The sequence below is a fragment of the Hypomesus nipponensis genome, chromosome 8, assembly GCF_054491055.1.
Source record: "Hypomesus nipponensis isolate SF chromosome 8, ASM5449105v1, whole genome shotgun sequence".
Classification (NCBI taxonomy): Eukaryota; Metazoa; Chordata; class Actinopteri; order Osmeriformes; family Osmeridae; genus Hypomesus; species Hypomesus nipponensis.
The window spans coordinates 15,093,893-15,110,095 of record NC_140368.1 but is presented as its reverse complement, the minus strand read 5'-3'; the positions used below and the strand labels follow the sequence as shown (position 1 = coordinate 15,110,095).

General features: G+C 44.1%; 1 protein-coding gene across 1 annotated transcript in view; it reads left to right on the top strand.

Annotated features, from left to right (window-relative positions):
• LOC146275287 (sodium channel protein type 5 subunit alpha-like) overlaps positions 1-7,285 on the top strand; it is a 231,935-nt gene extending 224,650 nt beyond the window's left edge. Inside the window, exons 21-26 of the mRNA XM_084702521.1 lie at positions 88-141; positions 273-410; positions 536-640; positions 718-988; positions 1,792-2,369; positions 3,063-7,285. Of these exons, the coding sequence (XP_084558647.1) occupies positions 88-141; positions 273-410; positions 536-640; positions 718-988; positions 1,792-2,369; positions 3,063-3,818 (1,902 nt within the window). The 3' untranslated portion in view covers positions 3,819-7,285. The remainder of the gene's footprint in view (positions 1-87; positions 142-272; positions 411-535; positions 641-717; positions 989-1,791; positions 2,370-3,062) is intronic.
• The last annotated feature ends 8,918 nt before the right edge of the window (positions 7,286-16,203 follow it).

Here is a 16,203-nt window from a genome sequence, read left to right as displayed (position 1 = left end):
GGATTTGATGCTTTTTTTCTCTAATGTCTTTTGTTGCTTGTGTTTCAAGTGTAGGATTTAACTCTAGTGTCTGTACTTCGTTCCAAGGCTACGTTCAAGGGCTGGATGGATATCATGTATGCAGCTGTAGATTCTCGTGCTGTAAGTTATTATTCTAATGTCATATTACAAACCCCTCTTACCCCCAACCCTACATAGAATACAAGCTTTTCATAGCACTGTCCTCCAACCTGCTCAGAGTTTCCTAAGGTTCTGTGTGTGTGTGTATCCAGGTGGAGGAGCAGCCTATCAAGGAAGTGAACCTGTACATGTACCTGTACTTTGTCATCTTCATCATCTTCGGTTCCTTCTTCACCCTCAACCTCTTCATCGGCGTCATCATCGACAACTTCAACCAGCAGAAGAGAAAGATGAGTATCACTTCCACTCTGCTGACACATCTTTCCTGTGTCTGAACAATGCTCCTCTCCAAGCAGGGGAGAGAACAGTGATGTGTGTGTAGACAATTATGGTTAACAGAGAGAGGTGTGTTTACTTAGGGGGCCAGGATATCTTCATGACTGAAGAGCAGAAGAAGTACTACAATGCCATGAAGAAGCTGGGCTCCAAGAAGCCTCAGAAGCCCATCCCCCGACCCCTGGTACGCCTCTACAAACACACCATCTTAAATGGCAGAAGCTCCATACACGTTCTGACCACTCCTCCTCCTCCTTACAGAATCCAGTGCAGGGCTTCTTTTTTGACCTGGTGGGCAGGCAGGCATTTGACATCATCATCATGATCCTTATCCTGCTCAACATGATCACAATGATGGTGGAGACAGACGAGCAGTCGCCCAGGATGGAGATCATCCTCAACGACATCAACCTGGGCTTCATCGTGGTGTTTTCCTGCGAGTGCCTCGTTAAGATTGTGGCGCTGCGCTGCTACTTCTTCACTATTGGCTGGAATATCTTTGATTTTGTGGTGGTCATCCTCTCCATTGTGGGTAAGATAACCCAGTTCTCTGGTTCAGGTTCCAAACTCCTGTGAACACCATAACACCTCCAACACAGCACACTGAGACGCAGTGATGTCATTCTTCCCCGCAGTACTGTAGTCATGTGATGATAAAACACTTTGGCTCCGTGCCTGGCCAAGGGCTTTCAAGTCATTCACACAACATTCACCTAGAAACTGAGTTAGCTGCAGCTGAATGTCCCTTTAGGGACAGGGCTATAATTTAATGTCTGAACCCTGAGCCTCTCTCTTTGTTAGCCATCACCTTTGGCACTAGAACGGTGTGTTGATCTTCCATGTATGTTTTTTCTTAACATGTATGGCGTGTTGCTGGCATGTAATGTTCGTGAGTCCCTGACATGGTTCTAAACTAGGTTGGGTAAGATATAATGTTGTAAATCTGTCCCCCGGTTAACACTGCTGCTGACAATTAGGTTGTATGTGTGTGTGTGTGTGTCTGTATATGTATGTATGGTTCTCAATATGACCCTGGTCCAGGGACAGGGTTGAATATGAGTGTGTGTTTGCGTGTGTATTTGAATGTGTGTGCGTGTGTGGACAAGGCTGAGTGTGGGAGGTGGATGCAGCAGCAGCAATCAAGCGTTGGGGGGGGTTGCTAACAGTTAATGGGTAGAAGGAGGGGGAATTTACATAGGAACTCCTACACCAGAGCTTAAGTTAGAGTGTATTAACATTGTAATACCCACACCTACCATTATACTCAACAACAATATGCCCATGCCCAGTGTGTGACCCAGCCTGCTCTGTTGCTCATCTCCCTCTCTCTCCCAGGCATTGTACTTGCTGACATCATTGAAAAGTACTTCGTCTCGCCAACGCTGTTCCGAGTGATCCGATTGGCTCGCATCGGTCGGGTCCTACGTCTGATCCGAGGTGCCAAGGGGATCAGGACACTCCTCTTCGCCTTGATGATGTCACTTCCTGCGCTGTTCAACATCGGGCTCCTCCTCTTCCTGGTCATGTTCATCTACGCCATCTTCGGCATGGCCAACTTCGCTTATGTCAAGAAGCAAGCGGGCATTGACGACATGTTCAACTTTGAGACGTTTGGGAACAGCATGATCTGCCTGTTCCAGATCACAACCTCTGCCGGATGGGACAACCTCCTCTCCCCAATCCTCAACAACTCCCCAGAGGAGTGCAACCCTCACCTGCCCCACACCGGCACCAACGCCAAGGGCAACTGCGGCAACCCTTCCGTGGGCATCACATTCTTTGTCACCTACATCATCATCTCCTTCCTCATCGTGGTCAACATGTACATTGCCATCATCCTGGAGAACTTCAGTGTGGCTACTGAAGAGAGCACGGAGCCGCTCAGTGAAGACGACTTTGAGATGTTCTACGAGGTGAGCCGATGGAACCCATACTATACCCAATATAACATTATAGAATACAGGCCTAACATGTCTCATATAAGTTAACCCATTAAGGGAGTAAGTTAAGAGTAAATATTTTCAAAGGTCCCCACAGCAGTTATTTTTCAGAAACTGTAGCTAGTGGGCTTAGTTAGCTGCCAGGCTAAGTTACCTAGCAATATACTATGCTAGCCTTCTATTTAGTGCATGCTGAAGCCATACCAAGCATTTGTTGTGTCGTTTTCGGGAAGTATTCAAATGGAATGTTTGAATCACGTATTTGTTACACTTTGGCGCCCACTTACGAACACACATAGGTGACACTACTCCTTAATGGGTTAAATAGTACCTCAAATAATAGTGTGGCATAACTATGAAGTGACCAGAATGTCTGAAATAACTAATAAAGTTAATAATTTACAGTGTATTAATGCAGTATCATCTGCTGTCATCATCTACTGTACATCTTGACTCATAGTACACGGCCCATAGAAAGAAAGGAGAGTGTGACCCGGTGCTGTACAGCACGGCCATCATGTTCCTCATATTCACACCTCTGGCACATAGCACCCTGACGAACAACAGCTCTAAGAAACGTGCACATCCCAGACTGATTTGATACTAATCCTGCAGAACCGAATACACGAGAGAGACAAGTGTTCTGTGTCTGATCTCTTCTTCCAGGTGTGGGAGAAGTTTGACCCCGAGGCCACCCAGTTCATCGAGTACGCAAAGCTCTCCGACTTCGCCGACACGCTTTCGGAACCTCTGCGCATCGCCAAGCCCAACAAAATCAAGCTGATCTCTATGGACCTGCCCATGGTGAGCGGAGACAAGATCCACTGCCTGGACATCCTGTTTGCCTTTACCAAGCGCGTCCTGGGCGAGTCTGGGGAGATGGATGCCCTCAAGCAGCAGATGGAGGAGAAATTCATGATGGCCAACCCTTCCAAGATCTCCTACGAGCCCATCACCACCACCCTGAGACGGAAGCAGGAGGACGTGTCGGCTGCCGTCATCCAGCGCTGTTATCGGAGACACCTGGTGCGTCGTCAGATGAAGCAGGCCTCGCTGCTCTACCGGCAGATTAACACCGCCACACATTCCCCCAGCGGGGGGCGGGGGGCCGGCAGCACAGGGGGCGGCAGCGAGGACGAGGCGGATGGAGGGGCTGGGCGGGCGACGCCAGAGAAGGAGGGGCTGATTGCCCTGATGATGAAGGAGAACTACGGAGGAGGAGGAGGGGAGATGAAACGCTCAGACACTCTGTCCTCCACCTCGTCACCACCCTCCTACGACAGCGTGACTCGGGCCACCAGCGAAGTGATCCACATCCTCATCCCAGGTAGCGACTGCTGTGACCTGCCCAGTCCTGCTGAGCCCTGCAGCCCCATGTCCTCTGACCCCGACCCCAACAGACACCAGAAGAGTCATCAATAGAAACAAGCCATGTAGGACACGCCCCCCTACTCCCACAGTCTAGCTTGTTGACAGAATGTACTGTAGATCAGAAGGATCTCTCTCTCTCTCTGGGTGAGACAAAGGGGGAGGAGGGATGGAGGGCGAGTGAGAAGACGACAAGGGAGAGGAGGGAAAGTGAGAAGAGGACAGGAGGAGGAGGGACAGGAGGAGGAGGAGGGAGAAAAGGAGAGGAGAAGGGGAGCAGAGGAGGAGTGAGGAGAGGACGTGAGAGAGGAAAGAGAGGAGGGAAAGGAGGAATGAGAAGAGGAGAGAGATGAGGAAGAAAGAGGAGTGAGAGAACTTCCACATGCGGCTCACCATGCATGGATGATGACTCTCTCTATCCTCCATGGATGAACAAAGGCTACCTTGGACCCCCAATTTTAGACATGTCAGGTCAGCTGTGCCTGAAGATCCATATGCACGGGGGACCTTAGCAAAGGTCACAGGGGTTACAATGACCACAGGACCAATGGGATGATTTGTATAAAAAACCAAAGGACCTGATCACAGCTAGTCAATATTGGATCAATATCTCTAGCATTACCCAAACTGTGGGCATATGGAAGGACAGCTATGATCAATTGTGGATGATGGTTGATCTCCATGTTCATGTCTTTATAGCACTAAAAGGATGATGATGACATTTTTTAAATATTTTTTAGAGTGTAAGTGGAATCGTGGTCTTATCAGACATGGATAACCATGATTAAACCAATCTGAAATCCTGAATAAAGGAACCCCGACCACATGATAACCACACAGGCCGAAGGAGAGAGCAGGGAATCTGACCGCTGGCATGCACACACTTTTATAACAGTTCTAATTGCTACTTCCTTTAATTAAATGTCACATTTAAGTTTACACATTATAAACAAGGTTCATCTGGCCTAGCAGCACTCAAGTCATTGTATCATCAATGACCATCTGGCCATGGTTGGTGCTATAGCCAGGCTGCTAGGAGACAATCAGCATCTCATGATTGAACAGATCTTTATTTATCTCTCCTTGTAGAGCTTAGTTTGGTTTAGTTGCTTTAACTGGCTCTGAGTGTGTTCCTTTGGTCTCCAGGGTCAGGGTTTGCCTAGCCAGCAATGACTGTAACTAGGGTCCTGCTTCTTTATAAGTTAAAGTATTGGTTCAGCATGCGTCACAGTATAGGGCATGCTCAAGGCACGATAAACATGTCTATCTATTTTGCACAAACTACCTGCGTTTGGTTAGCAATAATTTGAAAGGATTCTTTACAAAAAGATGTGTCAAAGTTTTTATTGTACAAAGTCCTGGCTCTATATATGGTGAAGTGTCTCCTGTCCCTTCCAGAGTACATCCCGTTTCTGAGCTAGGAGATGGGTTAGGGGCTGGAGCTCCTCTGCTCTATCCTCCTTTTGCGATAACTGTAATAATAACAAAAACACTGCACAACTGTTTCCTGTCAGGTTGGGGTTCCAGATGTGAAGAAGGGCTGTTTTCTGTAGCAATAGAGCCAGTGTGTGCCTGCTAGGACATGGATCCACACACACCTGGACACAAACACACCTGTATAATGATATACATGGTCACACACATATGTATCTTTATAGATATGTACCTGGATACAGTCAGTGTGTTACTGTTTACCTATGTACCGGGATAGTTAGGACAACACCAGATACCTTGTACAGTGTGTATACTTGTGTAAGTACAGCAAATACCTCTGAAGAGGCTCAATTCCCAGTCTGTCCAACTCCACCTCTACAACACACACCCCACTAACTCCACCTCTACAACACACACTCCACTAACTACACCTCGAGAACACACTCCACTAACTCCACCTTTACAACACACACCCCACTAACTCCTTGTTTACCACACTCAGTCCAACTCTACCATAACTCCACAACACTAACCTTAACTCTTTAACACTCAACCCACAATCCATAACTCTACAACACAAACCCTAAACCCATAATTAAAATTCACAGTCAAATTTAGGCATTATTTAAATTCTGCCATTTAAGAAAATTCTATTTTAAAAATAGAGCTAGAGGCTGTTCGTATTCAGACTCAGCTATGACCCCCTGCTATTATAGAGTTCCTACTGATGAAGCCTCTCAGTCCATAATGTTGGACTGCTGATCTGGGAGCAGTTGTACCTTCTGAATGGCATTACATGGACCAGACTGTACTCTGAACTTGGATCAGAGGCTCCGCTCTTCTGGGGTTAGGGTGAAGGCGGGCTGGCTATTTGCTGCTATGGTCTGACTGGCTATAGATCATATGAGAGGCTGTCCCGACCAGAGAAATCTGATTGCATGCTATTTAGGTACCAGATACCACAGAGACAGGTACCTGGTACAAGACAGGGTTGTTAAACTGTGGAGGCGCAGAGATCAACATCTCCACTCTTTAATTCCCCAACATACTGTTCTAGTTGTAAACAAGAGATGCTTTAGTCTGAACAAAGATGCAGAAATACATCAAAGCAATGCTAAACGGTTTCATCGTTAATCATCCTGATTGTTTATATGACCTGTGTGAGAAATGCAATACACCAGTTATTTCTTACAGTAAGCAGTCCTTTATGTATGATCATTATTTATTTTTCGTCATCAGGATATTTTCTCAGAGCAATTCTCACTGCTCATCCACAATGCTGTGCCTCCTTGAACCATGCTGGTGTAGAGAAACTGTACTAGAAAAACTACTTTTTAGTTTAAATACTTTTTAGTACTTTGCAAATAAGTGTCTGTATATATATAAACGTAGCCTCCGGTAATAAACAAAGTGAGTCTACTGTATGTCTGCTCTCTTCATTTGAGAGTACTGTGCGTGTGCGTCTCTGCATCTGCTGGTGTGTGCAGTATGTTTGTTAGAAGCTTGGAGCTCTGACAGAAACAAAGTATTCTGTTCAACAGTTGGAATAACTCTCCCATCCTCATCTTTTATCCTCGCTTCACCTTTCTGTGAAAATGCACACTTTGCTCCTTCAGGTGCTGCTTGTTAATGGTCATCTCATGATCTCTCTGAATACATACTTCAATCTGAAAGCCTCATTCAGTGTTACTTTCTACCTTAGTGTCCCACCATGGCTATATTCTCTCTCTGTACATACACATACACACCCAGGGGGAGGGTGCTGGAAGTGGGACAAAGAAAGGCAACTCCTGCTGGTTCAATGGATTGTTATCCGGCTTTACATGGTTGCACCAGCTTTGTGTAAATTCAAACGCAGCCTTGTTTTAATGGAGTTGGTTATGGCTGATGTTCAGGAGGAAAAGACCTCAACTCTAACCCTTTCACAAATTTCCCCCATATATATTCTCCTTACATGTACCTGTTATTGTGCTTTCATGTTAACACAGAACCTCGTCTCCGCCGACGCACCTGCTACAACAATCATTTCGAACTCCACTGTCCACTAAATATTGTCTTGCTACTGCTACACTGTTCCCACAGACAGCTGTTTGTACACTGCAACATCTTACTCTACGCTCGTAGAAGAAGCTCTCACCACTTCCTGGCATGGACATCATGGACCTTCACCTGTCCCACAACGAGTTTCCCTCCAAGCCCGAGAGGATGGTCCAGTCTTGCCGGTCCAGTCGCATCCCTGAGATGCCCTGGTCTTCAATGGCCAGTCTCCCCTCCCTCCAGACCATCTAACCCTTTTAACAATAGCAGATGCTCAATGTTTTTCCGCAGGAGCCTCAGTGTTCGTTTTGCTGTGGGTCACCCTTGCTCCTTGAGCTCCCATGATCCCACTGACCACAAAGCTCCTTCCCGCCCTGGCCAGAGAAGTCCGGACCGCACCTTTGTTAAACTTGTCATCAGTGGTTTCACTTACGGTTTCTAATGGCTCTGCCTCCCAACTCCTTTCACTGCCCCAACCTCCGCTTGGCACTCGCCACCCCTACCTCTATCTCTTTGCTTCTCTCAAAAAAAGTGGTCCAGGGCTTCATTATTGGTCCTTTCACTTTGCCTCTATTTCCAGTCTACCGGGGGAGCCCCGTCGGCGTAGCTATGAGAAAGTACTCCAGAAAACAACAGTTAATCATCAATGTTTCAGCGCCCCAAGTCAGTAAGGTTGCACCTGCCTCTCATTTGCTACTGTCTTTCAGTGAGCTTCACCCTCCACAATCTCACGGTCTGTCCCCCGCATACTGGGCAGCATGGTACTGCTCCAATTACTTCCACTCCCATTGAATATTGTTTCCCTCTCTCAATTTACTTACCATCACAATGTCCATAGCCACCTCTCCATCCGGACATCCACAAGCCAAGTCTACCTCAGCAAGATTAGTTTTTTTATGTTTTTTACTAAAGGCTTTGATCTGCTACCAGCCTCATCAGCCTGCACCACGATTGGTTTTGCAACCAGCTCATCATTCATTCTTCCAAAAAATCCTTAAACATTTATGTTGTGGTGCGGCCTTTGAACTAGTGAAACACAACTTATTTAGCTTTGAGTTTACACACCACTAACATTTTAAGGGTAGTGTCAACTGAAGTTCAATCAGGAGAGACCAGGAATGAGTAAAGTGCTGTTTATTTTTCGAAAGATAATGGTATTATATAGGGCTGCAACAACGAATCGATTAAAACGATTAAAATCGATTATTAAAAGCGTTGGCAAAAAATTTCATTATCGATTTGTTGTGTCGCGCGATTATTACGCCACTCAATATGTTGCAGAGATGTTTACGTATTAAAAAAACGTTTAGTTGAGCGCGGAGCGGAGGTCGAGGAAAGGCCATTGGAGAGACGTTGCTGAGGAACGTTGTTCAGAAACACATGGCGGAGGCAGAGAAATCAGTACGACCCAAGTCATCCAAGGTGTGGGAGCATTTCACACTAAATACATCGAAACAGTGTGTTCATTGACCGAGGTGAAGTTATTTTCATGTTCGACATTCGTCTCAAATTCGGAAGACGCTACTTTGCAGCATCGCGTTAGGGACCGGGTGAAAATAACCCATACCATTTTGAAAAGTGTAGACTTTTATAATATTTTTAGGAATATAAAACCTCAAACAGACACTAAAGTATCTTAACAATGTCTGGTATACTTCCACAGCCTTTACCTTTTCAATTAAGTTTGAAATAAAATGCTCATCTTGGAAAATTAAATCCATGCTAATATTAATAACTTTCAAAATTGTGTGCCTGTTTGTGCACATTCTGAAGATTTTTTGCACTGTGAATTTGCAGTTTGTCAGTTGTGTTTTTTAATAATGGGTTGGAAATTAATTTATTTAATTTTTTATCCGATTCATTGATAAATCGAAAAAAGAATCGACAGATTAATCGATTATTAAAATAATCGTTAGTTGCAGCCCTAGTATTATATATCAGGTGTTTGGTGCTTAGACCCCATGGGAAATCAATGATCAGGACAGGTCAGCCCAGCAGCCGAAGAGAAATCCCCCCCATGAAGTCTAGACAGTGGCGGTGGCGGCCGACAACCAAGCCAAATGAACCGAGGAGCGAGGGGAGTGTGTAGTGAGACACAATGGCTATTTAGTATCCGAAGAATGCTAAGAACGTATTTGCGTTCTCGCGAGAATGTTCTTGCAAGACCGCAAGGATGGAGAACGCAGGGGTTGAAGTGAAAAAAAATCCTGAGCTGGAACTTTTTTGAGGGAGGGGGGGGTTATCTTCTGCTAGTTTTTTTGTCTTCTGCTAGTTTTCTACACAAGGTGACCAGTGGGTAAGAAATTGGTAAGTCATGTTCCACAATAAATGTGCACAAATGTCGCATATACGGTCAGTCATAGACAGTGTGTGAGCTGTAACAGTTGCTCCCGGCAATGTTGCGGTATGTTTGAGTTCACGGGCAGCGACTCTATGACATGACGAGCAAGCACTTTCTTACTTCTGCTGGCATATAGTAGCTTCCTCGAGCAAAACGTGCAGAAACACTGATAGGGAGGTTTCTGAAGAAGGTAGACCGGAAGGAGTCACAACAACGGAAAGGAGTTTGATTCTTTGGTTTATTAGTCGAGTACCCGGATCAAACAATCAGTTCAAGACAAACTGATGGCATGAGTGACAAACATCTCTCTTCAGAGAGCTTAAATACAGTTGCTGGACATGTTCAGATATAGAATGCACAGAATTGCTTCCTTAACGGGTCTTCAGTGGTCAGTACACTGATACACTAGAGCATACTAGCTGGTGAACTGGTCGTTAATCACATAAGCTCTGTTTTGTCCATAATTTGCCTCAGTCTCCTAACTGTCTGGACTGTGTGCTATATTCTGCTCGGTCGGAGTCTCGCTTCACGACCTTTGACCTTACAGATACTTAGGCTACACATTTACACAGAAAATCTCCATATCAAACACGCACCAGTTTCTTGCACCAATTGTCAAAAGCGCCCAGCACCATTTATTTCATTTATCTATGTGTAGGACATTATCCCCAGGCTTCATGAATTTGCGTTCCATGCTTTCACTAGGGGTGAGCGGAACAATCTAAAGTATCAATAGTATCGATACCAACATTGGTATCAGTATTGATCGATACTCGCGTGAAAAGATCGATACTTAAGTTTAAATTTCTCTTCTCTACATTCAGTAGAAAACTCCCTTTACATCATAGTGATTGTTCAAACACCCCTCCTTACCTTGTTCAAGCTCACTTTGCCCCTCCCCTGCTAAGCTGTTGTTGTTGCCGGCGTGCATGTGCAGTACATGACTCAGTCAGCAGCACACTGATGGCTGCATAGTGGCAGAGAGAAAGAGAAGCTCAGCTTCTTAAGTAATTAAGGAATTAAATCAGTAAAGGTCACATGATATGCTGTTTTTGGATGATTTTACATAGGCTTTAGTGGTTCCCTAATACTGTATCTGAAGTCTCTTTCCCGAAATTCAGCCTTGGTGCATAATTGCAGCCACGACGAGCAGTCCCACAATGAGCTTTCCTCAAGACGCTGTTTCTGTGTCTGTAGCTTTAAATCCTAACGAGGATAGGGGCGGCACCATGCGCTATAAGACGTTTTTTGAAACGTAAACAATAACAGACCAGTTTAGAACGCAAGGCCCTGAACTACATCCGGTTAGCGCATCTTATACATTAGTCGCTAGCCACTTTACCATCGAGTTAACATGACTAACGCATATTACCATCAATTAACTGGCTGTGAATAGCAGCGATACATCGAATAGTGTCCCCTAACCGACCCACTATAATTTATTTTAGGCTGATCTGAAATTTATAGCCTACCTAAGGTACAGTAGCATAGAGCTAGAGCTAATCTATCCCGATGTCTACCACTATTTCAAATAGTAGCTACATAAGCCTACCACATACTATTTGGTAGAGTGCGTTTACTGTCAGTAAAGAGGTTGGAGCTTATAAAAGTTTGATGCCTACAACTATTTATTTTTTAATGGGAGTCAACAAACAATGTACATATTAAGATAGAGACGGTTAGACCAGCTATGATGCATACTAAATGCAACGGACGGGAAGGTAGGCTGGCTATCTGTGGTTACTTGTTGAATAACTGCTGTGAAATTGTAGTAATTAATAAATGCACCGATAAATGTTCAATATGATCTGCTGTTTTTGCATCACCCACCTGTCATTTCTGAACCCAGTATATGGTCGAGGGTTAAAAAACAGGTGCATATGAGAGTTAGCCATAGCCTAGGACTACGCATGCAGTGTCAGCCACAACCGTTTTATCGCTACTGATGCTAGGCATAATTGGAAATTTCCTTCCATGACAAGTTATGGCACCCCAAACCACCTTTTAAAGTAGCCTATTAAGATAGCAAACTTAATTAAAACTACGCTTTCAACGCTAATTTCATTGAACCAACGCCAGACTATGTTGACCCATCATCATTTTGCACCCTTAATATTGAAACAACGTTGAAAAAACAACCCAAATCAACGCTATTCTAACGGTATTTCCACCAATATTAGCTACTATTGAAACGTTGAAAGATCAACTATTATTTACAGCAGCAACCCAGTCATATCGTTGTCCCATTTTTTGGCACTGTAACGTGTTCACTTATGCTTCTAGACTATAGCTGACTTCCATCAAAACAATCATTCGCGCGTCTGAAACCGGAAGCTATCAAGGGCCAAACTTGACGAATGAAAATTCTAGAATGTTCATCAAAAAAGGTCTATTGTTTAAAATGGATGTATCGCAATGGCTCGTAGCACCGTCACTGTAAGATGCCTCTAATTGCCCATTCTCATCTGATCACCCTGGTTTGCAGAGGTGCACACAGCAGAACGGTTATCCAAATAACAAAGAAGTGTACAACACTCGCGTTACAGCATGTATATTCACACACATACTTGATGCTATCTACCTTTACATTAGCGGCAGTAAGTCAGCTGTTAGCTGCAGAGCTAATTACAGCCACATTCTAAGGGTAGCAAGCTAGGTAACCATATACAGTAAAGCAACAAAATGATATTGCATTAGTTAACTTACTTGTCTGAGGTTTGTAGCTGGACCAAGGAGAGTTAGTACTGATCCATAATTTAATTTTAGCAAGGCCAGTTTGCTGAAATTACAGTCGTGGCTGAAATGTTTGGCACAGACATACAAAACTTTGGGAAGTTGTGTTGGCGCATTTCCAGAGAAAATACAATTAAGACACTGGGGGCCTCATTTACTAATATTGCGACCGCAGCTAAATCTGCGCGTTTGCCCAACCGCAAATAGCGCACGGCGTATTTGCGCAGTTTGAGTGGTATTTATCAAACCAGATCCTTGTCGGGCAATCAGCGCATTACTCCGCCCTTTAGTGTTAATAAGTACGCCATTAAAAGACGGGGAAAATCGCCTGCATGTTACTGCCACCATGAATGATTCGGGGGGGAAAGAAAAAGACGGTTCACCGAACAGGAGATACAAATATTGCTTCACAAAATTAGGCTACTGCTAACATTAACATGTTACAAGGAAGAAATTCACCTCTCCTCCCATCTCTTTGCAGCACACACCCACTACCCTTATACCCTCCCAGGAGCGATAATCAGCGTTTTTACTCAAGTGCACTGCCTTTGTAAATACGGTTTTATGTCTTTACCCACTATTTTACGCCTGAAATGGGCGCAATCTTGTTAATAAATTAGGGCCTGGGTCTTCAGTATCGAGGACCAAACCTGCCAAAATAAATCTTTTAAAAAAATGTATCAATAAATGTATTTGTACATTAAAATATATAAATATATAGAAATAAATGTATTGTAATGTATTGTACGTATTTATGTCTATTTATTTCTGTATTTATTTATTTTTGTATTCATTTATTTCTGTATTTATTTCTGTATTTCCTTGTCCTTATGCTAATGAGGTAAGCTGTCAATCAATGCATGTCACGGTGTCACCTTAACCCATTGGTTGATCGGTATCAGAGTGCGAAGATGGACTAAGTCCCCACCCCTCGCCCCTCGGCTTGAAGCAATGGCCTCGGTGGTTGTAGGTGGTATTCACATTTATGCATTTAGCAGATGCTTTTATCCAAAGCGACTTCCAAGAGAGAGCTTTACAAAAGAGCATAGGTCACTGATCATAACAACTAGGTAGTCCCAAACATTGCAAGCAGCCAAAACATGAAGGATACATTGTGAAAAACTAAACAAGTGCCAAAGGGAAGACCCATAAGAGCATGCAGTTATACAAGTTACAAATTAAAACAACATGAACCTCAAAAAGTGCAAGACTGTACCTGTAGAAGAACAATCAACAGTAAAATATTTCACAGTGAGTACAAGAGTTAACTTCGTTGTAACTACCCTACAAAAGCAACAAGTCTCTCAATAAGAGTCATTGTGATCCTGGAGGAAACTAACATCAGGTCCAGCCAAGCATTCCTAAGTGCCGTTGTACTCCCAGAACAAGTGCGTCTTGAGCCTTTTCTTGAAGGATGGGGGCAGTCAGTGTCCCTGGTGGAGGTGGGGAGCTGGTTCCACCATTGGGGGGCCAGGCAAGAGAAGAGCTTGTGTTAGGATCGGGCGGTCTTGAGCAGTGGGACTACCAGGCACTATCAGGTTGTCTGAAGAAGACTGTAGGTGACGTGTGGGGGTGTAAGGCTGCAGGAGAGACTTGATGTAGTCGGGTGCAGTCCCGTTCACTGCTCAGAAGGTCAGGACCAGGGTCTTGAATCTGATATGGGCTGTGATGGGTAGCCAGTGGAGAGAGATGAGGAGCGTGGTAACATGGGAGCCGGAGTATTGCTTTGTACTGCGTTGATTCTCATACCTGGCTCATACTACTAGCTTTTTCATAGAATAATTTTTCCTGGTTTTTGTTTGAAACCAGTTTGAAACCAAGTTTGATACCACTCCGAAATGGGTAAACTAGCACCCCATTTATTTGCTTACGTCAATAAAAGTTGCCTGCAAATGTGCTTGCGGATACTAACAGGGCGTGAGCACAAAAGTTCACATTGGCCGATAGCCGATTTACCAGGAGCTGAATGAGCCATAGACCTAGCAAAGACGAAGATTAATACTTTAACTGATAACCACAATACTGATACTGTCCTACCACTGCTGCATCATCCTGCCTTTCTGCCTACATCTTTAGCCAATCACAACACGTATTAAACTCCAAAAACACTGTCTGCCTTAGTCATCTCTTTGACTTGATGACATTGTCTCGGATGAGTACTATAGACCTGAGAAAGATGACAGCCCAGATATTGGTAGTGATACAGACACAGCTCAACACAGTGAAGGAGATGCAGGAGATGTACTTAAAATGAGAGGTGATAAAGGAGAAGTGTCTTAAGTGATCGGCCATGACTGACGACAACACAGCAAACCACAAGAAGCTGGAATGTCCGACTTCACAGAGCCGTTTTCTACTCCTCCCCGACTGCAAGCGGCTAATCTCGCCGGTCGTTTCATGCAGCCGCAGTCCATGTCGAATGCACCTAATGTTTAACGCTAGACCGGAAGAGTCGGAAGTGGAAAGATGGCGCGGTCCAGTTTCACGCTCTCGCTTGCCTCACTGCACCACTGAGCACTTTTCATAGAAATGAATGGGGTCTTGGAAGACAAAAGTAGCTTACTCTAGTAATGTTAACTCTATGAGATGGACTTTCCATGCCTGGGGTTTCTATGACTACTGTGGAAGAAATTTAGATTTCCTGTGTGCTTACATTATTCACTAATCAAGAGAACTAGTCATTGGATACTAGTTAGTATGTTCTCATGTAAGCTTGCTATTAATAAGAGTAGATTGTGTCTATGTGTCAGGGTTAATAGATGTTTGAGATCAGGAGAAAGTACTGGCTAAATGGTCCTTGTCATGACTACAAGGAGAGCTCCAACTATGTGTTGGGAGCTGTGAATCTCTTTCTCTGAGACTGTTGTAACGTCATTTCTGCCTGACTGTCACTATCTATGTTTACATTCTTGTGCCCTATAAAAGATGGTCCTCTGTCCTTCAGAGCGGAGAGAGACTTGATTGAGACCTAAGCCTGGTGTTGTGTTGTCATTTATTGTCAGAGGTCTGGTTTTCTCTCCCAATCTGCAGATTGATAAATACTTATTAAAATCCAGAACTCAACTGAACTTAGTCACTCCGTTTATGAAGAGACGGACAAAACACTTCCTTCATCAATTGGCGTTGTCGAGCAGCAGGATTGCAGAACCAGATCCAGGAGAGACCCACGGCGGCACCAGTATAAAGCAGAACCTGTGGTGCACAAAACAAAATGGTAAGGGGATCCTTTTCCAAAACCCCATTCATGGACTGCTTTATGCTTGGTGCGCCTGCTGTCCCTCTGCGATGCTGGTAACGTAAACAATTTAAGAACCTTTTATTGTGACGTTCAGTTGGGAGCCTGGTCTTAGCAGACTAGAGTCTGCTAGGCCTCAACAGGAGGACGATAAAATTTGAGTTTTGGTTGAGTAAATTTGGGTCATTTGTTGACTTGCTATTTTTACTTTGTCTAGGTCAGAGTTGACAAACTCTGATAGCGTACAAGAACCCTGGTCGCGGGAAGCATTGAAAAAGTATGTAACAGAATCTGTATTCTTGATCTGAGGTAAAGGATCTGTTAACAGAGAATACGGACCATATACTCTTGATCTGAGGTAAAGGATCTGTTAACAGAGAGTTATGGTTTTACAGATACAGACCAGGGGTGAACCAAACAAGGAAAGGTATGTGTTATTTTTTTATGCATGTTTACAGCTGAAAATTTTAGTTGAACAGAGATATTATGTTTGTTTGAATTGTATTAAGTTGAACTGGATTGTATAACGTTTTGTGTTGGGCTTTTCTCTTTTGAACAGAGATCTTATTGGGACTTTTATTTTTGTTTATATTGTAACTGTATTAAGTTTTGTTTTGGGCTATTCTTAAGACCAAGCACAGTAGGTGGGCGGTCATAAT